General features: G+C 43.5%; 1 protein-coding gene across 1 annotated transcript in view; it reads left to right on the top strand.

The window, feature by feature from the left end:
- Positions 1–1,826: 1,826 nt before the first annotated feature.
- Positions 1,827–25,111, top strand: part of MMUT (methylmalonyl-CoA mutase) — a 66,417-nt gene continuing 43,132 nt past the window's right edge. The window contains exons 1-9 of the mRNA XM_073673948.1: positions 1,827–1,981; positions 3,030–3,410; positions 4,927–5,294; positions 6,373–6,530; positions 7,501–7,672; positions 8,515–8,763; positions 9,626–9,737; positions 13,260–13,375; positions 21,837–21,952. Coding sequence (XP_073530049.1) covers positions 3,062–3,410; positions 4,927–5,294; positions 6,373–6,530; positions 7,501–7,672; positions 8,515–8,763; positions 9,626–9,737; positions 13,260–13,375; positions 21,837–21,952 — 1,640 coding nt within the window. The 5' untranslated portion in view covers positions 1,827–1,981; positions 3,030–3,061. The remainder of the gene's footprint in view (positions 1,982–3,029; positions 3,411–4,926; positions 5,295–6,372; positions 6,531–7,500; positions 7,673–8,514; positions 8,764–9,625; positions 9,738–13,259; positions 13,376–21,836; positions 21,953–25,111) is intronic.

The following is a 25,111-nucleotide window of genomic DNA, read 5'->3' as shown; positions in this document are numbered from 1 at the left end:
CTACTCTGCTTCAGCCCTCAGGTCCCGTTGCCAGTTACCTGCCAGATACCTGCCAGATTCCTGCCAGCTTGCTGTCTTATTCCTGCCTGATATTCTGCTACCTGCCTGCTAGCCTGAGGTCCGACGGTCTGCCTTACTACTCCTGTCAGTCTGTCTAAGGACCAGCTTGCCCGCTCACCTGGGAGCGCACATCAACTACCTGCCTGCTTGCCTGAGGTCCGACGGTCTGCCTTCCAACTCTTGTCAGTCTGTCTATGGACCAGCTTGCCCGCTCACCTGGGAGCGCACATCTGCTACCTGCCTGCTAGCCTACCTGGAGGCTCTGCCGTCACGTGCTGTGACCACCTGCCTGTCCAGTGACTCCTGCCCGCTCACCTGGGAGCACTCATCTGCTGCCTGTCTGCTAGCCTACCTGGAGGCTCTGCCGTCACGTGCTGTGACCACCCGCCTGTCCAGAGACTTCTGCCTGCTCACCTGGGAGCGCTCATCTGCCGCCTGTCTGTTGGTCTTCCTGGAGGCTCCGCCGTCACATGCTGTGACCACCCGTTTATCCAGAGACTCTCGCCTGCTCACCTGGGAGCTCACGTCTACCATCAGCCGCCACAGGTCGTACCAACCCTTTACCCAGAGACTGCCCCGGTCACTTGCCGTGACCATCTGCCCGTTCACCCAGAGACTGCCCCGGTCACTTGCCGTGACCATCTGCCCGTTCACCCAGAGACTGCCCCGGTCACTTGCCGTGACCATCTGCCCGTTCATCCAGAGACTGCCCCGGTCACTTGCCGTGACCTCCTGCCCGTTCTTCTAGAGACTGTCCCGGTCACCTGCTGTGACTGCCTGCCTGGTCGCCACCCGCTCCCTTACAAGGACCGCCCCCTTGTATAGTAGCTCAGAGGTTCCGCCTCCCAGACCCGTTACAATGTGCACCTCCGAGGACGGGCATGTCCACCTCCGAGGACGAGCATGTCCACCTCCGAGGACGGGCATGTGCACTCCTGAGGACGGGCATGTGCACCTCCGAGGACGGGCATGTGCACCTCCGAGGACGAGCAAGTCCACCTCCGAGGACGGGCATGTGCACCTCCGAGGACGAGCAAGTCCACCTCCGGGGACGGGCATGTGCACCTCCGAGGTCGGGCGTGTGCAACTCCGAGGAAGGGCAAGTCCACCTCCGAGGACGGGCATGTCCCCCTCCGAGGACGGGCAAGTCCACCTCCGAGGACGGGCATGTCCACCTCCGAGGACGGGCATGTCTCCACCTCCGAGGACGGGCATGTCTCCACCTCCGAGGATGAGCATGTCCACCTCCGAGGACGAGCATGTGCACCTCCAAGGACGAGCATGTCGCCCTCCGAGAACGGGCATGTGCACCTCCGAGGACGGGCATGTGCACCTGTGATGCAAACATTTGCACATTTTACATTACAGAAAGCACAAACAATTGAAAATATGAATGGTGTAACAGTTGGAATTGTAAAGTAATGATACAAAATGCAATAAAAAATATTTAAAATATAAAAATGTAAAATATTTAAGATATAAAAATGTAAAATACATTTTTTTAAAAAAAAAGATGCTCTAGTTTTCATGTCTCACACTACTAGGATACACTGTGCCAATCCCCATGGCCGCCATTACTATATTGTGCACAGTATTTTGCAGGGATCCACTGAGAGGAGCCACATGTGAACCATTTGCTTAGCACTGACAAGACGTCTTACTATTAATCTACATACTTGTAGTTATATAATAATGACTGAGGCACAATCAGTCCTCTGGCCGCCATAGTAACAAAGACAGTCACGTGACATATATGCCCAGGAGTGGGTGTGTTTGATGGAACCCAATCGACGGGCTTCGTCCTCTGGAAGGAAGACACAAGTAACTGGACACCGGAAGAGACGTATTAGCTACCGTGGAGCACGCCGGGATTTGTAGTTCCATCCAGTTTCCTGACGTTGTGCAGCTCTCAGGACATAAGGTGAGAATGTCAGAGTGTTGTGGGCGTCCTCTGTGCCTTCTATAGGGGGCAGCACAGTGTGAGCTCCAGACCTCATTATATTTATGTGTCCAGACATATTGGGGGACACAGGGGTCGTGCATTGCACAAGTGTGAGTATTTCTGCAGATTAGTACATATCACAGGTGTATATGGGTCACTGACAGCAGTATTTAGTGACCAAACAGAGGTGATTGCCAGCTCTTGTGTCTACACTTTCATTCTTCCTGGTGACACGCCCCTTCTGCACTTTTTTTAAAGGGATTTTCCATTTTTCTGAGACCAGTCCCGAGTTCTGCAGCTTTCAAACACGTTGTTTTATTTTCTCCTTATCTGCAAGATGTCCGCTTGCTGCTGGTGAATAGAAACATTCCGGAGCGAATCCACTGAGAGTTTGTTACAATGTGTCAGTGTCTAAAGTAGTGTCCTCTCCAAGAAACTGCAAAAAAATTATATACAGTGATTAAATCCTAGTTGTTTGTCGTCTGTAACTGTGGAGACACAGTGGTCTGCCTAGGAGCTGTGTACACCAAATGGCATATACATATAATTTTATTACAAATTTCCTATTTTTTTTCCCCACTTAAGAGTTTAAAGGGAGTGTCCAGCCTTAGGCTACAAGTACACTATTCATATACTTGGGGTCACATGACCGCCATCACTGTGCAATCCTCACGATGCAAAGTGCGCACAATGTGACTGCAGACTTGTGAATCCTCACATCATGTGCGCTGTGAGGAACCTCCAGGGCAGTTACGTGACCACAGGTATGCGATATGCACACTTCCGGCCACATTCCGACTAGACGTGTCCAGCCTCGCTCAGTACACCTGCAGTCAGTGAGGCTGCACACGTCTACTTGGCACGTCACTGCATGTACGCTAATCGTATACTTGGGGTCACATGACCGCCGGCACTGTAGAATCCTCACGATGCAAAGTGCGCACAATGTGACTGCAGACTTGCAGCTTAGGGCCGGACAGCCCCTTTAATCACTTGTGTAATAATACCCTCTCTTTTCCTCTATCAGCTCCACCTGCTGTGAATTCTAGTCCTCCGATCATGCTGCGGGTGAGAGTGCAGCATCTGCTGTGGGGGAAGATCTGCCGAAAATGTTGTTCTGAGAGGAGCCATCAAACCTTACATCCAGAATGGTCAGCCCTGGCCAAGAAACAGCTAAAAGGCAAAGATCCGGAGAGCCTAAGATGGCACACACCGGAGGGCATAGTAATAAAGCCTCTGTACACCAAGAGGGACACCACAGAGCTCCCCGAGGAGCTACCAGGGGTCAGTCCATTCACCCGAGGCCCGTACCCCACCATGTACACACACAGGCCCTGGACCATCCGGCAGTACGCCGGCTTCAGCACCGTGGAGGAGAGCAACAAGTTCTATAGGGACAACATAAAGGGTAAGGAGACCATTACCTTATGAGGGTTTTACAATGGAGTTCAATGATGGAAACAAATTCTGGACTATCAGACTTTCCGTATTATTGGATGGCGGATTAACCTCTTAGCAGCCAGCATTTTCTGCTTTTACATTGGCCAGGTAGGATTATTCTTCCGATGTGCCATCGTTTTGCTACGGCTCTTCACGAGGCGACCCTACTCCATAATGCAATCATAGGGGTCCAATGGTTTCCTTTGGCAGCCAGGAACCCAATGAAGACTCCTAGGGCCACCAGAAGCATCTGCTTAATAGGGCACGGCACAAAATTTTTTGTATATCACAAAAATGAGAATACAAAAAGATGATAGCCTCCCAAGAAGAAAGTTAAATTGCTATTGCATAATAAACTATGGGAATAAAAAAATGGCGGGATCGCTGCTTCTCTGCGCTTCCAACCCCCAAAATAGAAAATGTTAAACATTTCTCAATCAATTATATGGATCCTAGGAAGAATGGTAGCAATAAAAACTTTAGTGTATCCTAAAAACACAAGCCATTATAGGGCGGTGCTAACGGAAAAAAGGAAAAAAGTTATGGCTCTCGAGATGCTGCTACCTAAAGATGACTTTATTTTTTCTATAAAACCTCTTTTAGGCTGTGTAAATGGAAAAAAAAGCAGCAAAACCTCTGCTGTCACTTTTTTCGGCAGTTTTGTTGGAAAAATACTTTTCCCAATTTTAAACCAGAATGTCTCTATCCTCATATGAGCAGGGATATTAGAACAGTTTAATTAAATTAGTAATATGTGTAAAAGTAAACAATGCCCTACCAACTCCGTGTCCTACCAATCTGTCAGGTAAATAAAGCCCTACCAATATGTAAAAGTGAACAATACCCCACCAACTCAGTGCCCTACCAATGTGTAAAAGTAAACAATGCCTGTCCAATTCATCTTTTTTTGTTCAGAGTAGTCACTATTTTTTCAGACTTAAAAAAAACAATTTCCCCTAAATAATTAGATCAAATTGCCCTGTTTTCCAAATACGTTTTATAGCGTCACATACGTCTTCATTGGTGCCCTAACACCATGTATTGTTCGTGTCTGTATGGTCGAATCAAACCTGAACTTTGGGATCCTGAAAAATGCATGAAAACACAGCTAAATCAGCTTTTTGTCTGCAGCTTTTTTTTACTGCCAAGAGATCGAGGTTTTTGATGCCGCAAAAGAGCAATGTGTGAACATAGCCTTAATTGAACAAAAGCACTAAAAGGAAGAAAAAAAAGAGAATATTGTATAGCCGTGATGGTCTGTGTCTCTGTTCCAAGTTTTGCGCTTGAGTCTCATGGTTCCTGGTTTTGTTTTGCGCTTGAGTCTCATGGTTCCTGATTTTGTTTTGCTCTCGAGTCTCATGGTTCCTGATTTTGTTTTTGCTCTCGAGTCTCATGGTTCCTGGTTTTGTTTTGTTCTCGAGTCTCATGGTTCCTGGTTTGATTACTGGTTTTCTCCCTGATATTTGCACTTGATTCTCTTGCAGCCGGTCAGCAGGGATTATCCGTGGCTTTTGACCTGGCCACCCATCGAGGATACGACTCGGACAACCCTCGGGTTCATGGAGATGTGGGCATGGCCGGGGTGGCCATCGACACAGTAGAAGACACCAAGATGCTTTTCGATGGCATTCCCCTGGAGAAGATGTCCGTGTCCATGACCATGAATGGCGCCGTCATCCCCATCCTGGCTATGTTTGTGGTCACAGGGCAGGAGCAGGGCTGTCCTCAGGAGAAGCTGACCGGGACCATCCAGAATGACATATTGAAGGAGTTTATGGTCAGGAACACCTATATATTTCCTCCAGGGCCGTCCATGAAAATCATCGCCGACATCTTCCAGTACACATCCCAGGTGAGGAAACCATGGATGATTATCCCGGCTGCAGCCCGAACCCCGGTCTTCTCCGCTTACGTGCCTGTACGGCTGCACACACATGGCCGTGTTTCACTGTCTTTATAGGGACCTTACCGGCCACAGATCTCCTGTGATGTCACCACTGCAGCCAATCACAGAGCTCAACTGCTCCTGCTGTCCACATCAGCAGGTCCACTGAGCTCAGTGATAGGCTGCAGTAGTGACATCAGGCCGTCAGCTCACATCACCGCTGAAGCCAATCAGTGGACCTGCTGATTTGGACGGCACGAGCCGTTGAGCTCTGTTATTGACTGCAGTGGCGATATGAACCAAGCCACTGCACTCTGTGATTGGCTGCAGCGATTTTGGGAGCTGCCAACGTGATGTCACCACTGCACCCAAAACACTGAGGGTTGTGGTGAGGGTTGAGTGACTATTACTTGTCTTATTGCTTTTGGGGTACACGTTCTAAAGATGGAAAACCCCTTTAAATTTCAGCTCACCAAGAACGAGGGTATTTTTATCAGCTTCACTGTCCATAAGTCCTACAGGGACTATGGGGGCGATGTTGTATTGTGATTAGAGGGTCTTCTACTACCTGACTCTGTTAGCCAGGGTCTCCTTCCTCTTGCGGTGTAGAGGCCACAGCACACAGCCCTATTCCACCAAGCAGCACGAACGCTCCTGAGCGGCCTCTTTTCCCTCAAGAGCTAGTGCTCGCTGGTGTGTGACCACCATGTCATTGTCAGTGGGGCCGTGGGGTTCTGCTGTCAGTGGGGCCGTGGGGTTCTGCTGTCAGTGGGGCCGTGGGGGTCTGCTGTCAGTGTGGCCGTGGGGTTCTGCTGTCAGTGTGGCCGTGGGGTTCTGCTGTCAGTGTGGCCGTGGGGTTCTGCTGTCAGTGGGGCCTGGGGGGCTGCTGTCAGTGGGGCCTGGGGGGCTGCTATCTCCTAGAAGGCTGGATGTCTCCTCCTCAGTTTCTGCAGACATAAGTGCAGCTCCTCTCCTGGTACAGATCAGGCAGTGTCTCAGCACTGCTCTGCTCCTAACATTTCCACCCTGATTTACCTCTCACCAGCACATGCCAAAATTCAACTCCATCTCAATCAGCGGCTATCACATGCAGGAAGCTGGAGCCGACGCTGTCCTGGAGCTGGCGTATACCGTAGCAGATGGCCTGGAGTACTGCCGGACAGGACTGACAGCCGGGCTCACAATCGATGAGTTTGCACCTAGGTAAGAACTATAACCAGTGACTTTATGTAATGTATGTACACAGTGACTGCACCAGCAGAATAGTGAGTGCAGCTCTGGAGTATAATACAGGATGTAACTCAGGATCAGTAATGTAATGTTTGTACACAGTGACTGCACCATCAGAATAGTGAGTGCAGCTCTGTAGTATGATACAGGGTGTAACTCAGGATCAGTACAGGATCAGTAATATAATGTATGTACACAGTGACTGCACCAGCAGAATAGTGAGTGCAGCTCTGGAGTATAATACAGGATGTAACTCAGGATCAGTACAGGATCCGTAATGTAATGTATGTACACAGTGACTGCACCAGCAGAATAGTGAGTGCAGCTCTGGAGTATAATACAGGATGTAACTCAGGATCAGTACAGGATCAGTAATATAATGTATGTACACAGTGACTGCACCAGCAGAATAGTGAGTGCTGCTCTGGAGTATAATACAGGATGTAACTCAGGATCAGTACAGGATCAGTAATGTAATGTATGTACACAGTGACTGCACCAGCAGAATAGTGAGCGCAGCTCTGGAGTATAATACAGGATGTAACTCCGGATCAGTAATGTAATGTATGTACACAGTGACTGCACCAGCAGAATAGTGAGTGCAGCTCTGGAGTATAATACAGGATGTAACTCAGGATCAGTAATGTAATGTTTGTACACAGTGACTGCACCATCAGAATAGTGAGTGCAGCTCTGTAGTATGATACAGGGTGTAACTCAGGATCAGTACAGGATCAGTAATATAATGTATGTACACAGTGACTGCACCAGCAGAATAGTGAGTGCAGCTCTGGAGTATAATACAGGATGTAACTCCGGATCAGTAATGTAATGTATGTACACAGTGACTGCACCAGCAGAATAGTGAGTGCAGCTCTTGGGATAATACAGGATAAGTAAAGTAATGTATGTATTTTGGATTTTGTGCTTTGCACCCGCTCAGGTTGTCCTTCTTTTGGGGCATTGGGATGAATTTCTATATGGAAATTGCAAAAATGCGAGCAGGTCGGAGGCTGTGGGCACATCTTATTGAGAAGAACTTCCAGCCCAAGGACAAGAAGTCTCTGTTGCTGCGTGCACACTGCCAGACGTCTGGGTGGTCACTTACAGAACAGGTGAGGACCCTCGAATAGTCAGAGCTTCACTTGTAGACGCTGATGCAAGAAGGAGCCGTTCTGTGCGATGATGGCAGGACAAGTGAAACAAGTTTACAAATAGTCTTAAAGGGGTTTTCCCACGAACAAAAGTTCATTTTAAGCAATAGCTCTTGGAATAATAATAAGTTCCACAATTGGATGTGTTTAAATAAAATGTTCCTGTGCTGAGATAATCTTATAAATGTGCCCCTGCTGTGTACTGTGTAATGGCTGTGTCTGACCGTGCAGGACCATAGTCTGATCATACCACATCTCCTGGGCAGGGGAGGAAGCAAAAGAGTAAACAGACAGGACAGCACGGGATCACAGCTGATTCTTTCTGTGAGGTACAAAATTTCACTGCCTCTTTGTAAACAATGTTTTACTTCAAAGAAATTACAGCAGGGGATCACAGCTGATTCTGTCTGTATACTCTTTTGCGTCCTCCCCTGCCCAGGAGCTGTGGTATGATCAGACTATGGTCCTGTACGGTCAGACACAGCCATTACACAGTACACAGCAGGGGCACATTTATAAGATTATCTCAGCACAGGAACATTTTATTTAATCACATCCAATTGTGGAAGTTATTATTATTCCAAGATCTATTGATGGAAATCAACTTTGTTCATGGGAAAAGCCCTTTAAATAGAAATCTATCGTTCGGGGTCTACAGCTCCTCTGCAAACCTATATGTCTACATAGTCACAGTTTGTTACCACGTCTACACATAGCTATGCATGTGGACTGTAGAAACCCGACGATAGAATATTTTAGGATGCATTTATGTATCTGGTGACATGATTGTCATACATCGGCAGGACCCGTACAACAACGTCATTCGCACTGTGATCGAAGCCATGGCCGCAGTGTTCGGGGGCACGCAGTCGCTCCACACTAACTCGTTTGATGAGGCCTTAGGTCTGCCCACCGTGAAGAGCGCGCGGATCGCCCGTAACACCCAGATCATCATTCAGGAGGAGTCCGGGATCCCTAAGGTGGCGGACCCCTGGGGGGGCTCCCACATGATGGAGTGCCTCACCGAGGACGTGTACCAGGCGGCTCTGAAGGTGAGGTTGCATCCGCGTGTGCAGATGTAGCAGAGCCGGTCTTACCCTCAGCTACATCTGCATTTGTCCATTGACCAGGGATTTTTTTTTTTTTTTTTTTTTTTGACACGTCTTCTTGATGCTGTCGCTATTGGTGGTGGCATCATCTAAGGGGTTAAGTTTTTACGTCTGTTTTCGATAATAATAATAATAGTGTTACATTTTTATTTTATTTTAGTGCTTTTAAAAAAATTAAAAAAAAATCAGAACTTTTTTAAAGAAATTGTTGTTTTTGCTGTCATTTTGTCAGGATCATAACACATTTATTTATTATTTCTACTGACTAAGCCATGTGAGGGCTCTTTTTATTTTTCTGCTGAGTTGTAGTTTTTATTGTTATTATTTATTTTATTTGCATTTTTTTTTCCTTAAGTTTGCTTAGTGGACTTGAACATGTGATCATTTATTCACTTGTACTAAATACTGTAATTCTATAGAATTGCCTTATACAGGACAACTAATTATCCCCTATCAGGCATCGCCTCCGGCTGTGCTTCAGGGGAGTACAAAGATGGCAGTGAAGGTTGCTTCTGGCTGCCATGGAAGCCATCAGCACACAGATCTCATCCATTTAAATTCTGCTGTCAGATATCAACAGCTTTCTCCAGTGATATTACCTTTACTACCCTAAATTAAAGTTCATCCCACAAGTGCTGTATAGCGGTATTATTTAGGGACTGTTTTATGTTGGTGCACTATAGTCATTATATATCACTTGGGCGCTATATGACGGTATTATGTCAGACCATCTCTATCCTCGTTGGTTGGTCAGCAGCTTTAACCCTTTGCCTTCTCTTCCCCATACCCTTGTGTCCTACCCCAGCTCATTAATGAGATAGAAGAGATGGGTGGAATGGCTCGAGCCGTGGCCGAGGGAATCCCAAAACTGCGGATAGAGGAGTGTGCGGCCCGGAGACAAGCCAGGATTGATTCAGGTGAGAGGTGACATGGCAGCGTATTCCTGTAATGCGTCAGCGTTTATGGATCTTGTACGGTAACAGCACAAAATGATGATGACTTTATCATTACATCTCTGTAGAAAGGAATTGTGCACTTATTTGCTGACATTAATGGAGCCTAAAAATGTTCCCATACTTTCAGACAGTGCTATCTTTTATGTATTTATTTTACTTTATCTACATTCCCTATCACTAAGGGTATGTGCTCACGTAGCGTTTTACAAGCGTATTTGATGCGGAATTTCCGCTGCGGAAACGCTTGTAAAACGCTATGTAATCCGCACCCCATGGTCCCCAATGAGAATCCGCAAGTTCTATGCCCATGCTGTGGATTTTTCCGCAGCGTTTTTGATGCGCACAAAAATCCGCAGCATGTCCATTAATTTTGCGTTTCCGCATGCGGAATTGCCTTTTCAATGGAGTAAAAAACGCATGGCAATTCCGCACGTCAAAAACGCTTGCGAAACTCCGCATGCGTTTTTCCGGGAAAGGACATGCGCAAATTTTCCGCTTCATTTCCGCAACGTGGGCACATAGCCTGACTCTTTGTCGTGTGGGAGGAAACTGGAGGACCCAGAGGAGAAGGTATCTCACACCATCCTTATTGAAAAAATGACCAAGTATGGAATGGACCAGGCAACTGTTAGGTGGATTCATAACTGGCTTAGTGATCGGACTCAAAGGGTGGTTGTAAATGGCTTCACATCCAGCTGGATGAATGTCTCAAGTGGGGTACCACAGGGCTCCGTCCTGGGACCTGTATTGTTCAACATCTTTATCAATGATTTAGATGAAGGAATTGAGGGTAAACTGATTAAATTTGCTGATGACACAAAGCTAGGAGGGATAGCTAATACTAGAGAAGAGAGAGAGAGGATTCAAAAAGACCTAAATAAACTGGAGCAGTGGACAGCAACCAACAGAATGGTTTTTAACAGGGAAAAATGCAAAGTACTACATCTGGGCAATAAAAATGAAAAAAGCATATACAGAATGGGAGAAATAGAGCTAAGCAACAGTACATGTGAAAAAGACTTAGGTATACTAATAGATCATAGACTGAACATGAGTCAACAGTGTGATGCAGCAGCAAAAAAGGCAAATACAATTCTGGGATGTATTAACAGAAGCATACAGTCTAGATCACGTGAAGTCATTATCGGTCTTTACTCCTCTTTGGTCAGACCTCATCTGGAATACTGTGTACAGTTTTGGGCACCACATTTTAAAAAAGACATAGACAAACTGAAGCAAGTTCAGAGAAGAGCGACCAGAATGGTGACTGGTCTGCAAACCATGTCCTATGAGGAACGGTTGCAGGATTTGGGAATGTTTAGCTTGCAAAAAAGAAGACTGAGAGGAGACTTAATAGCTGTCTACAAATATGTCAAGGGCTGTCACATTGTAGAAGGATCATCTTTATTCTCATTTTCACAAGGAAAGACTAGAAGCAATGGGATGAAACTAAATGGGAGGAGACACAGATTAGATATTAGAAAAAACTTTTTGACAGTTAGGGTGATTAATGAGTGGAACAGGCTGCCACGAGAGGTGGTGAGTTCCCCTTCAATGGACGTCTTCAAACAGAGGCTGGACAGACATCTGTCTGAGATGATCTAGTGAATCCTGCTTTGAGCAGGGGGTTGCACCAGATGACCCAGGAGGTCCCTTCCAACTCTACCATTCTATGAAACCCACGCAAACACGTAGAGAACATACAAACTACTTGCAGATGTTGTCCTTGGTGGGACTGGAACCCAGGAACCCAGCGCTGCAAAGCTGCAGTGCTAACCACTGAGCCACCGTGCTGCCTACTGTGCAGTGCTGACCACTGAGCCACCGTGCTGCCTACTGTGCAGTGCTGACCACTGAGCCACCGTGCTGCCTACTGTGCAGTGCTGACCACTGAGCCACCGTGCTGCCTACTGTACAGTGCTGACCACTGAGCCACCGTGCTGCCTACTGTACAGTGCTGACCACTGAGCCACCGTGCTGCCTACTGTACAGTGCTGACCACTGAGCCACCGTGCTGCCTACTGTACAGTGCTCACCACTGAGCCACCGTGCTGCCTACTGTACAGTGCTGACCACTGAGCCACCGTGCTACCCCTTATTTTATTTTTACCTCTGAAAAATCACTCCAACGTACCAAGCATAAGGTGTCTCCCTTTTGTGTTACTTGCTGTTCCCCTATCTGTTGTCAAAGTGCAATCTGCCTGTAGCAGCCAAGACATCTCGCTACAGGAGGTGGGGGCGGGTCGTCGTCTCGCTACAGGAGGTGGGGGCGGGTCGTCGTCTCGCTACAGGAGGTGGGGGCGGGTCGTCATCTCGCTACAGGAGGTGGGGGCGGGTCGTCGTCCCGCTACAGGAGGTGGGGGCGGGTCGTCGTCTCGCTACAGGAGGTAGGGGCGGGTCGTCGTCTCGCTACAGGAGGTGGGGGCGGGTCATCTCGCTACAGGAGGTGGGTCTTATGTTTACAGGAATTGGGGGCAAGTCGTTATCTTAATGCAAGAAATGGGGGTGGGTCTCTACAGGAAGTGGGGGGGCAGGTCGCCTGTCTCCCTACAAGAAGTGAGGGCTTGTGTCTGTGTCGCTACAGGAATAGTGGGCGGGTCTTCGTTTCTCTGCACAAAGAGTGGGCGGGTCATTATTTCTGTACAGGAAGTGGGGGGCGGTCTTTGTCTCTCTACAATAAATGGGCACGGTCACTGTCTCTCTATAGAAAGTGGGGGCCGGTGTCTTTCTCTCCATGCTCCTGCTCTCCTGTCTGTCAAACTCCAGAGTGGCTGTCTTTCAGCTCAGTGCAAGAATTCATAGGACAATGTCAGAAAGAATGCATGCAGGGAAGTGATGGGAAAGGAAGTTCCCATACTTATAGTGCTGTCAGAATGCTGAAGAAGAACTGCCCAACAAAAAGGAGTAAATAGTCAAGTTACAGAGCAGTGACTGCATCTGGTCAAATTAGACTGGTCTATGCAGCAAATGCAGTTTTTTTTTTTTCCCTTTATAGGGATTGAATGCAGCATGATCAGGCATTACTACAAGTTTTGTGTGACCAGAGGGATACTCCTGGGCACTGGCCTTGAGTTTTACGAACAGTGGTGACAGCAAATTTTACAATTTAGTCCTTGGATATAAAGGACGCAATGCATTTGCTGAATATGACCAGCAGGTGGCAGTATTGTATTATAAATCTAACAGCCATAGGGCATTCTAACTACCAGCTCTGCTACATCTGCGCTATCTGGATAAATAATAGACACTGGCATTGTGGGGTGCTACTTGGAAGGATGAGTTTTGGTTTAAAGCTCATGGACCTCAGAGTAAAACATGCACCTTAGACACCATTACAACAAATATTTATTGATTTGCTAGCACCAATAGAGCTGCCAGTGTCAGTCTGAAATTCTACTCCTGAACCAGGAGGCTCAGGGTGAATATTATGACTATTACATCCATGAATCAATCAATGATTTAGTAATACGATTCCATCTGCAGGTTCTGAAGTGATCGTCGGTGTCAATAAGTACCAGCTGGAAAAGGAGGAGACGGTGGAAGTCCTCGCCATTGATAACACCGCTGTCCGCAACCGACAAATTGAGAAGCTGAAAAGGGTAAGAAGAAGCGTAAAGGGTGTAATAAAGGCCACCGGTGCCTCATAAATTATACCGCCACGAGTCCTAGAGATGCAGATAACCTGCCGCCCCCCCGACTAATGTCCCCGGAGGGCGGATGTGGCTGTGACCTGAGAATAGTTTACAGGTATCATATGTGGAATTGGATGTCTCTGCTCATGTACATATTATCCCCATAAGGATCAGGACACTTAAGTAGTTATATTCTTGTACATAGGGCAGTATTATAGTAGTTATATTCTTGTACATAGGGGGCAGCATTATAGTAGTTATATTCTTGTACATAGGGGCAGTATTATAGTAGTTATATTCTTGTACATAGGGGCAGTATTATAGTAGTTATATTCTTGTACATAGGGGCAGTATTATAGTAGTTATATTCTTGTACATAGGGGCAGTATTATAGTAGTTATATTCTTGTACATAGGAGCAGTATTATAGTAGTTATATTCTTGTACATAGGGCAGTATTATAGTAGTTATATTCTTGTACATAGGGGGCAGTATTATAGTAGTTATATTTTTGTACATTGGGGCAGTATTATAGTAGTTATATTTTTGTACATTGGGGCAGTATTATAGTAGTTATATTCTTGTACATAGGGGGCAGTATTATAGTAGTTATATTCTTGTACATAGGGGCAGTATTATAGTAGTTATATTCTTGTACATAGGGGCAGTATTATAGTAGTTATATTCTTGTACATAGGGGCGGTATTATAGTAGTTATATTCTTGTACATAGGAGCGGTATTATAGTAGTTATATTCTTGTACATAGGAGCAGTATTATAGTAGTTATATTCTTGTACATAGGAGCAGTATTATAGTAGTTATATTCTTGTACATAGGAGCAGTATTATAGTAGTTATATTCTTGTACATAGGAGCAGTATTATAGTAGTTATATTCTTGTACATAGGGGCAGTATTATAGTAGTTATATTCTTGTACATAGGGGCAGTATTATAGTAGTTATATTCTTGTACATAGGGGCGGTATTATAGTAATATTCTTGTACATAGGAGCGGTATTATAGTAGTTATATTCTTGTACATAGGAGCAGTATTATAGTAGTTATATTCTTGTACATAGGGGCGGTATTATAGTAGTTATATTCTTGTACATAGGAGCGGTATTATAGTAGTTATATTCTTGTACATAGGGGCGGTATTATAGTAATATTCTTGTACATAGGAGCGGTATTATAGTAGTTATATTCTTGTACATAGGAGCAGTATTATAGTAGTTATATTCTTGTACATAGGGCAGTATTATAGTAGTTATATTCTTGTACATAGGAGCAGTATTATAGTAGTTATATTCTTGTACATAGGGCAGTATTATAGTAGTTATATTCTTGTACATAGGGGCAGTATTATAGTAGTTATATTCTTGTACATAGGGGCAGTATTATAGTAGTTATATTCTTGTACATAGGAGCAGTATTATAGTAGTTATGTTCTTGTACATAGGGGCAGTATTATAGTAGTTATGTTCTTGTACATAGGGGCAGTATTATAGTAGTTGTATTCTTGTACATAGGAGCAGTATTATAGTAGTTATATTCTTGTACATAGGGGCAGTATTATAGTAGTTATGTTCTTGTACATAGGGGCAGTATTATAGTAGTTATATTCTTGTACATAGGGGCAGTATTATAGTAGTTATATTCTTGTACATAGGGGCAGTATTATAGTAGTTATATTCTTGTACATAGGGGCAGTATTATAGTAGTTATATTCTTGTACATAGGAGCAGTATTATAGTAGTTATATTTTTGTACATTGGGGCAGTATTATAGTAGTTATATTTTTGTACATTGGGGCAGTATTATAGTAGTTATATTCTTGTACATAGGGGGCAGTATTATAGTAGTTATATTCTTGTACATAGGGGCAGTATTATAGTAGTTATATTCTTGTACATAGGGGCAGTATTATAGTAGTTATATTCTTGTACATAGGGGCGGTATTATAGTAGTTATATTCTTGTACATAGGAGCGGTATTATAGTAGTTATATTCTTGTACATAGGAGCGGTATTATAGTAGTTATATTCTTGTACATAGGAGCAGTATTATAGTAGTTATATTCTTGTACATAGGAGCAGTATTATAGTAGTTATATTCTTGTACATAGGAGCAGTATTATAGTAGTTATATTCTTGTACATAGGGGCAGTATTATAGTAGTTATATTCTTGTACATAGGGGCAGTATTATAGTAGTTATATTCTTGTACATAGGGGCGGTATTATAGTAATATTCTTGTACATAGGAGCGGTATTATAGTAGTTATATTCTTGTACATAGGAGCAGTATTATAGTAGTTATATTCTTGTACATAGGGGCGGTATTATAGTAGTTATATTCTTGTACATAGGAGCGGTATTATAGTAGTTATATTCTTGTACATAGGGGCGGTATTATAGTAATATTCTTGTACATAGGAGCGGTATTATAGTAGTTATATTCTTGTACATAGGAGCAGTATTATAGTAGTTATATTCTTGTACATAGGGCAGTATTATAGTAGTTATATTCTTGTACATAGGAGCAGTATTATAGTAGTTATATTCTTGTACATAGGGCAGTATTATAGTAGTTATATTCTTGTACATAGGGGCAGTATTATAGTAGTTATATTCTTGTACATAGGGGCAGTATTATAGTAGTTATATTCTTGTACATAGGAGCAGTATTATAGTAGTTATGTTCTTGTACATAGGGGCAGTATTATAGTAGTTATGTTCTTGTACATAGGGGCAGTATTATAGTAGTTGTATTCTTGTACATAGGAGCAGTATTATAGTAGTTATATTCTTGTACATAGGGGCAGTATTATAGTAGTTATGTTCTTGTACATAGGGGCAGTATTATAGTAGTTATATTCTTGTACATAGGGGCAGTATTATAGTAGTTATATTCTTGTACATAGGGGCAGTATTATAGTAGTTATATTCTTGTACATAGGAGCAGTATTATAGTAGTTATATTCTTGTACATAGGGGCAGTATTATAGTAGTTATGTTCTTGTACATAGGGGCAGTATTATAGTAGTTGTATTCTTGTACATTGGAGCAGTATTATAGTAGTTATGTTCTTGTACATAGGGGCAGTATTATAGTAGTTATGTTCTTGTACATAGGGGCAGTATTATAGTAGTTATATTCTTGTATATAGGGGCAGTATTATAGTAGTTATATTCTTGTACATAGGGGGCAGTATTATAGTAGTTATATTCTTGTACATAGGGGGCAGTATTATAGTAGTTATATTCTTGTACATAGGGGGCAGTATTATAGTAGTTATATTCTTGTATATATGGGCAGTATTATAGTAGTTATATTCTTGTATATAGGGGCAGTATTATAGTAGTTATTGTAGCACCCTGAGGATTCGGCTGCTACAGGGGTATTGCACCTCAACCCAGAGGTGTGATATTCCACTCCCGGGTAAGGATGGAGTGTGGAACTGAGCTCAGATAGACTGCATGCACTACATACATCCCATTTCAGAGGAGCAGGCCGACGGTACTCCCACTTAGAAATGTGCAGGTACAACCGAGCCTGTTCCTGGCTGGAGTGGGAGGGGGGTGGTACATCCCATGTAGTGTAGGGGCAGATAGGGGGAGCAGTCTGGGTAGTGATAGGAGCTCATTGGGTGCTGGTCACCTGAGCTCACACATAGAGGGATATATAAGGAGGGCACCAACTTAGATCAGGGTCAGTCAGCTGCAGAGGACAAGTTCAGACGCAGAAAGTGAGTTGGAGAGGAGAGAGAAGGAAACAGCAGCCCTGGAGAGAGAGAGAGTGGAGCAGAGAAAGACCCAGAGGGGGAAGACTGAAGGGACCCAAGAACCCAAATTAGAGCACCGGGTGAGGAGTCAGCATCAGGGTACCGGAACCCAAGCTGGTGGGGGCAAAAACTATCCCTAGCCAGAGACCGGAGATCGTGGGCAGCGTTTGCCACGGTCACCCACCATATTCACCCCGAAGGCACACCACATGAAGGGTCAGGGAACCCAGGGCCAAGGGTGTCCCAACAGAAGGCCCGAGGGAGCTGGACCTAGGTGAATCACTGGTGGGGACGGCTGAAGAAAGGACAGAGGGAGAGCTCAGGGCCACGCTCCGGACTTGTTTGGGGGTTGGCTGGATCCAGGACCTGGTGGACGCAGCACGGCTCGGGTGGTCACTAGCAGCTGGAGTGACCAGTACAACATCTGCAGTAAGTAAACACCCTTAACTGCACAACCCGACTCTGTCTTCACTGCCGGCTGCACAGCACCACCACAACCCCCATCCTCTGCGCCTGTCCCCTCTGAGGCTATACCCCTCCCGTTGGGGGTTATCCCACCAAGCTGCGCATCCACCATCAGCCTCAGCGGACCCTGCTGCAGCGGCGGCCACAGTGACCGCATCACAACGGGTGGCGTAGTCGACACAAAAGAACTTTAGTAACATCTGTAAAGCTGCCACATAACACTGAGCTTGACGCCCTGGGCACGGGCCGGGTCACAGCCGCTCGGAGACTACAACCCCCCATCTGATCCGGTGCCGGGTATTCCCCTCAAAAAGGAATATGTCCCAGGGGGCGCGTCATTATATTCTTGTACATAGGGGGCAGTATTATAGTAGTTATATTCTTGTATATATGGGCAGTATTATAGTAGTTATATTCTTGTATATAGGGGCAGTATTATAGTAGTTATATTCTTGTATATAGGAGCAGTATTATAGTAGTTACAGTCATATGAAAAAGTTTGGGCACCCCTATTAATCTTAAGCTTAATGTTTTATAAAAATTGGTGTTTTTGCAACAGCTATTTCAGTTTGATATATGTAATAACTGTTGGACACAGTAATGTTTCTGCCTTGAAATGAGGTTTATTGTACTAACAGAAAATGTGCAATCTGCATTCAAACAAAATTTGACAGGTGCATAAGTATGGGCACCTCACCAGAAAAGTGACATTAATATTTAGTAGATCCTCCTTTTGCAAAAATAACAGCCTCTAGTCGCTTCCTGTAGCTTTTAATGATTTCCTGGATCCTGGATGAAGGTATTTTTGACCATTCCTCTTTACAAAACAATTCCAGTTCAGTTAAGTTTGATGGTCGCCGATCATGGACAGCCCTCTTCAAATGATCCCACAGATGTTCAATGATATTCAGCTCTGGGGACTGGGATGGCCATTCCAGAACATTGTAATTGTTCCTCTGCATGAATGCCTGAGTAGATTTGGAGCGGTGTTTTGGATCATTGTCTTGCTGAAAGATCCATCCCCTGCGTAACTTCAACTTTATCACTGATTCTTGAACATTATTGTCAAGAATCTGCTGATACTGAGTGGAATCCATGCGTCCCTCAACTTTAACAAGATTCCCGGTGCCGGCATTGGCCACACAGCCCCAAAGCATGATGGAACCTCCACCAAATTTTACTGTGGGTAGCAAGTGTTTTTCTTGGAATGCTGTGTTTTTTTGCCGCCATGCATAACGCCTTTATGTATGACCAAACAACTCAATCTTGGTTTCATCAGTCCACAGGACCTTCTTCCAAAAAGAAATAGGCTTCTTCAAATGTGCTTTTGCATACCTCAGCCGACTCTGTTTGTGCGTACTTGCAGAAACGGCTTCTTTCGCATTACTCTCCCATACAGCTTCTCCTTGTGCAAAGTGCGTTGTATAGTTGACCGATGCACAGTGACACCATCTGCAGCAAGTTGATGCTGCAGCTCTCTGGAGGTGGTCTGAGGATTGTCCTTGACTGATCTCACCATTCTTCTTCTCTGCCTTTCTGATGTTTTTCTTGTCCTGACACTTCTGGCCTTAACAAGAATTGTCCCTATGTTCTTCCATTTCCTTACTATGTTCCTCACAGTGGAAACTGACAGGTTAAATCTCTGAGACAGCTTTTTGTATCCTTCCCCTGAACAACTATGTTGAATAATCTTTGTTTTCAGATCATTTGACAGTTGTTTTGAGGAGCCCATGATGCCACTCTTCAGAGGAGATTCAAACAGGAGAACAACTTGCAAGTGGCCACTTTAAGTAGCTTTTCTCATGATTGCATACACCTGGCTATAAAGTTCAAAGCTCAATGAGGTTACAAAACCAAAAAAAGTGCTTTAGTAAGTCAGTAAAAAGTAGGCAGGAGTATTTAAAACAAGAAAATGATAAGGGTGCCCATACTTATGCACCGGTCAAATTTTGTTTGAATGCAGATTACACATTTTCTGTTAGCACAATAAACCTCATTTCAAGGCAGAAACATTACTGTGTCCAACAGTTATTACATATATCAAACTGAAATAGCTGTTGCAAAAACACCAATTTTTATAAAACATTAAGATTAATAGGGGTGCCCAAACTTTTTCATATGACTGTATATTCTTGTACATAGGGGGCAGTATTATAGTAGTTATATTCTTGTACATAGGGGCAGTATTATAGTAGTTATATTCTTGTACATAGGGGCAGTATTATAGTAGTTATATTCTTGTAAATAGGGGCAGTATTATAGTAGTTATATTCTTGTACATAGGAGCAGTATTATAGTAGTTATATTCTTGTACATAGAGGCAGTATTATAGTAGTTATATTCTTGTACATAGGGGCAGTATTATAGTAGTTATATTCTTGTACATAGAGGCAGTATTATAGTAGTTATATTCTTGTACATAGGGGCAGTATTATAGTAGTTATATTCTTGTACATAGGGGCAGTATTATAGTAGCTATATTCTTGTACATAGGGGGCAGTATTATAGTAGCTATATTCTTGTACATAGGGGGCAGTATTATAGTAGCTATATTCTTGTATATAGAGGCAGTATTATAGTAGTTATATTCTTGTACATAGGGGGCAGTATTATAGTAGTTATATTCTTGTACATAGAGGCAGTATTATAGTAGTTATATTCTAGTACATAGGAGCAGTATTATAGTAGTTATATTCTTGTACATAGAAGCAGTATTATAGTAGTTATATTCTTGTACATAGGAGGCAGTATTATAGTAGTTATATTCTTGTACATAGGAGCAGTATAATAGTAGTTATATTCTTGTACATAGGAGGCAGTATTATAGTAGTTATATTCTTGTACATAGGAGCAGTATAATAGTAGTTATATTCTTGTACATAGGGGGCAGCATTATAGTAGTTATATTCTTGTACATAGGGGGCAGCATTATAGTAGTTATATTCTTGTACATAGGGGCAGTATTATAGTAGTTATATTCTTGTACATAGGGGCAGTATTATAGTAGTTATATTCTTGTACATAGGGGCAGTATTATAGTAGTTATATTCTTGTACATAGGAGCAGTATTATAGTAGTTATATTCTTGTACATAGGGGGCAGCATTATAGTAGTTATATTCTTGTACATAGGGGCAGTATTATAGTAGTTATATTCTTGTACATAGGGGCAGTATTATAGTAGTTATATTCTTGTACATAGGGGCAGTATTATAGTAGTTATATTCTTGTACATAGGGGCAGTATTATAGTAGTTATATTCTTGTACATAGGAGCAGTATTATAGTAGTTATATTCTTGTACATAGGGGCAGTATTATAGTAGTTATATTCTTGTACACTACAGCCCACTTTCCTTTTGCGGATCGGTGCTGAGCTTTGGCAGGCATGATGACATCAATGTACCTACAGGCTGCATTTCTTTTATACAGAGGAATAAGGACTGTTTCTTTTAGGGGCAGTTTGAGGAACAAATAGGGGTACTTTTAATTTTGGGGTCACCGTTGGTGATGCAACATCATCATATGAATCTGTGCTATATATATGTTTTCTTACGATGGTGGGGAATGAGGGTCGTATTTCTTACATAGTCTTTTTCTCTAGACCCAGTGATTAATATTACATAATCTGCAGCTTTAATACATTAGCAGTTTAATACCATTATTTCTTTCGGACGTCGATTTTTGGCTTTATAGTGGGACGTACAGCGGCAATTCACACACACCGCCACCTGCCGCCAACGTTCACCTTCTCATACCTGTAATTAGCATGTATTGAAAAAAGCCGCATCCACTGGTCAAGATTTACCAAGGATTGTAATTATTTTTTTCTTTTATCTTTCCCGTAAATTGTTTTCCTAAATTTAGGAAAAAGGCTTCTATCCGCAGTTTTATTTTCTAGTCTCCTCATTGAACTTTTCATTTCAAAATCAAAGACGGAACTCCAGAGAATCTGACTTCAAAGTTTCTGTAGTCTGTTACCATAGAAATACTTCGTTCTGTATCGGAGCTGTGCACCTAGGACGGCAGTGGATTTTTAATACAGACTGTTTTCAAAAGTTGCTTTTTTTTTTTTTTTCACTTTAGATGTACTTCTACCAGGCACGAAAAAAGCAGCCACAGACGGTTCCTCCTGGGCGGAACATAATATTGTAATATGCTGATTGTACAATGTCTGTCTCTCAGGTGAAGGCGAGCAGAGACGGGGCCGCTGCAGAACGCTGTTTGGCTGCAATTACTGAATGTGCTGCAACTGGCCAGGGAAATCTCCTGGGACTCGCAGTGGAAGCCGCCCGTGCCAGGTGACCCTTTCATTTACTTTAATCTAGTAACAATGAGACAGATATTTAATTTTGCAGTCCTGCTATAATCAGCCTGCGCTGCCTGTCCTTGAAGGGATTGTTCACTACTCTGACAATCCCTTCTCAATTGCTGTATTCCCTCATGTAAAATAAAAATAGGCTATACTCCCTTCCAGCAACGCCGTTTCAGGGTCTCCTGGGGCTTGCGGTACGCTATTATGTCATGCAAGCCCAGCAGCTAATCACTTTCATTTCCTTTGGATGAAGCTGACACCCAGAAGAGTTACAAATGCTGTTGCTGCTGTCTTACCTCCTCCGAATGTCTACTACATGGAGTGAAACCGGTCGCTGATTGGTTGCAGGGCTCACATGACCTAACAACATCACATGATCCTCGGGAGGCCTGGCACAGACTGCGTTGGCACTGCCAGAAGGGGAGGATAGGCTGTTTTTATTCTAAACTGTGGTATCATCGTTATTGAGAAACGGATGTCCGAATAATGGACAACCCATTTAATAACCAAAGAATGGATGGGTCACTGCCTCCCAAAAGGTCAACATACTCCTCCTCTGCTGCATTCATCATTTTTGGGCTACAGGAAGCTCGATTCCTGATCACAACAAGAATTGTATATGAAGACATAGAAACATTTTTCTATCTTTAGCGTCTAGTAAAACAGCAAAGAGTTAGTTTCTGTGACTGCCGCTGTTCAGAATAATCTATCCTGTGTGTAACCAAGAGGAATAATACTTTCCTGCTCCCCTGTCTCTATGTAGCCCATATTCAGCAGCAGCATGTAGGACATTATACAGCAGTGTAGCTGTGAATACAGCGATGTGGTGAGAAAAACACTTACTAGAAAGCAGCAGCATTATCTGTCTCATTCTGCTCCTCCCCCCTTCCCATAGACTTCAATAGGCCGCTGGTATCTGATCCCTCAGTGAGCGGGCATCCCCTCTTGTTTTCAGCAAGGATATTGACCTGTTTTTCTGAGTAAATAATGAGTTTAGGAGGCAGGGGCAGGGAAATGGGCTCATAAGTAGAGAAAGGAACAGATACAGTCATGGCCGAACATATTGGTACCTTTTGAAATTGTAACATAAAATGAAGTATTTTTACCAGGAAATTATTGCAAATTCCACATGTTTTATTATACACGTGTTGTGTTTCCTTTGTGTATCTTGCAAGAACACAAAAAAAAAAACAGAAAAAGGCAAATTGGACATAATTTCACACAAAACCCCAAAAATGGGCTGGATCTTTCCAGAATTGTGGGTAAATAACTTTGTTTCTAGCATGTCTATGGGGTGCATTATACTACTATGGATGTCTATGGGGTGCATTATACTACTATGGATGTCTATGGGGGTGCATTATACTAGTATGGATGTCTATGGGGGTGCATTATACTAGTATGGATGTCTATGGGGTGCATTATACTAGTATGGATGTCTGTGGGGTGCATTATACTAGTATGGATGTCTATGGGGTGCATTATACTACTATGGATGTCTATGGGGTGCATTATACTAGTATGGATGTCTATGGGGGTGCATGATACTAGTATGGATGTCTATGGGGGTGCATTATACTAATATGGATGTCTATGGGGGTGCATTATACTAATATGGATTTTTATGGGGGTGCATTATACTAATATGGATTTTTATGGGGGTGCATTATACTACTATTATTGACTATGGAGAGTGCATTATACTTTATGGATGACTATGGGGAGTGCGTTTATACTTCTTCTATGTGTTCCACTGGTGAGTATAATAAAATTTAATCAGGATGGGGTGAGGGCGGGGGCCCTGGTACAAATCTTACACTGGTTCCCATCAGACTAATAATTACGCTACTGGTGCCATCAATTTTGTCTTTTTTCTCCAGGTTTTTTTTTTTTTTTTTTTTTTGTGTGATTCCAATACAAAGGAAATAAACGTGTATAACAAAACATGTGTAAATGCCATAATTTTCTGGGAGAAATACTTAATTTTCTTGAACAATTTCAAGGGTGCCAACACTTTCGGCCATGACTGTATATATAATATTCACTTCATACTATTGATTTGTGGAAAATTTGTTGAAATCATAATTACCATTTCATAAATAATTGCCCTTTTCGTCTTTTTTTTTTTTTTTGCTAATAGTATGGTTATTGTTGGGTCCTGGACAGATTAGGAAAAGTTGAAGATGGGGCTGCTAAAATGATGGTTGTGTACAGTTTACTCCGTTCATTGAATAGATCATAAAAAGGAAAACATTTGCAATTTATTTTCTTTTAAAAAGAATTTTCTTACATAGTATGGTGCCATATAGCGTTCACAGTGTATGTGCACATCCATCTGATAAGCTGAGTGTTGGTGGTCACACATGCTCCGTCACTGTCCTCACTGCCAAGTCTCAGCATAATGAGTAACTGTACTTTAGGCAGCTAATAGAGCTTCCTGTGCTGCTTGTCAGAAAGTGTCACGCAAGGTGAGGGAAGAAACTAGTGTACAAAGAGGGGGAAGGGAGCCCAACAACTAGGGAAAGGGGTAGTGGAGACCCCTAGGCTGATCTAATATCACCCTAGCTCCCCAATCGTCCCTAAATAGGTTCCGCACCTATCGCTGAGCAGGAAACCTAATCCCTGAATGTCCCTAGAGCTAGGCCTTAGATAGGGAGAGGACGGGGTGAACACTAGTCAGGCTCCACTGCAACTAAAGACAACAAGGTAAACAAACAAAGGGGATACACTTAGCTAGAGAAGACACCAGAGAGATAAGGCCAACTGTCCTCCAAGGGAACACCAAGAAGAAAATGGCCAACTATTAGTACTCCAGTCCAGGCCTTGAGAGAGGAACATAGATCTATCACCGGCGACTCTCTGGAGACACTGAGAGTTTTTAACTACCAAGCAAGAGTGTGTCTATTAGCAGCAGAAGGTGGAGGTCGCTGATGGGTCCTAAAGGGAGAAGGATATCACTACACTACAGAGATGAGAGGATCAAGAAGGCGTCTGCAATGCCAAGCGCAGTGACCTTCTACAGACGGATCCAGAGCGACTGTCTGTCTCACTTGATACAGCCGTGACGGAAAGGAGTGGTGCACCCGCAGTATAGCAGAGTGGACTCCTTCTGTAAGAGAAGCAGGAAGGAAACCGTATTATCAGC

The sequence above is a fragment of the Phyllobates terribilis genome, unplaced genomic scaffold, assembly GCF_046119375.1.
Source record: "Phyllobates terribilis strain yellow unplaced genomic scaffold, ASM4611937v1 Scaffold_3__8_contigs__length_932513732, whole genome shotgun sequence".
Classification (NCBI taxonomy): domain Eukaryota; kingdom Metazoa; phylum Chordata; class Amphibia; order Anura; family Dendrobatidae; genus Phyllobates; species Phyllobates terribilis.
Note: the sequence above shows the minus strand (reverse complement) of the source record. Positions and strands in the feature narration are given on the sequence as shown.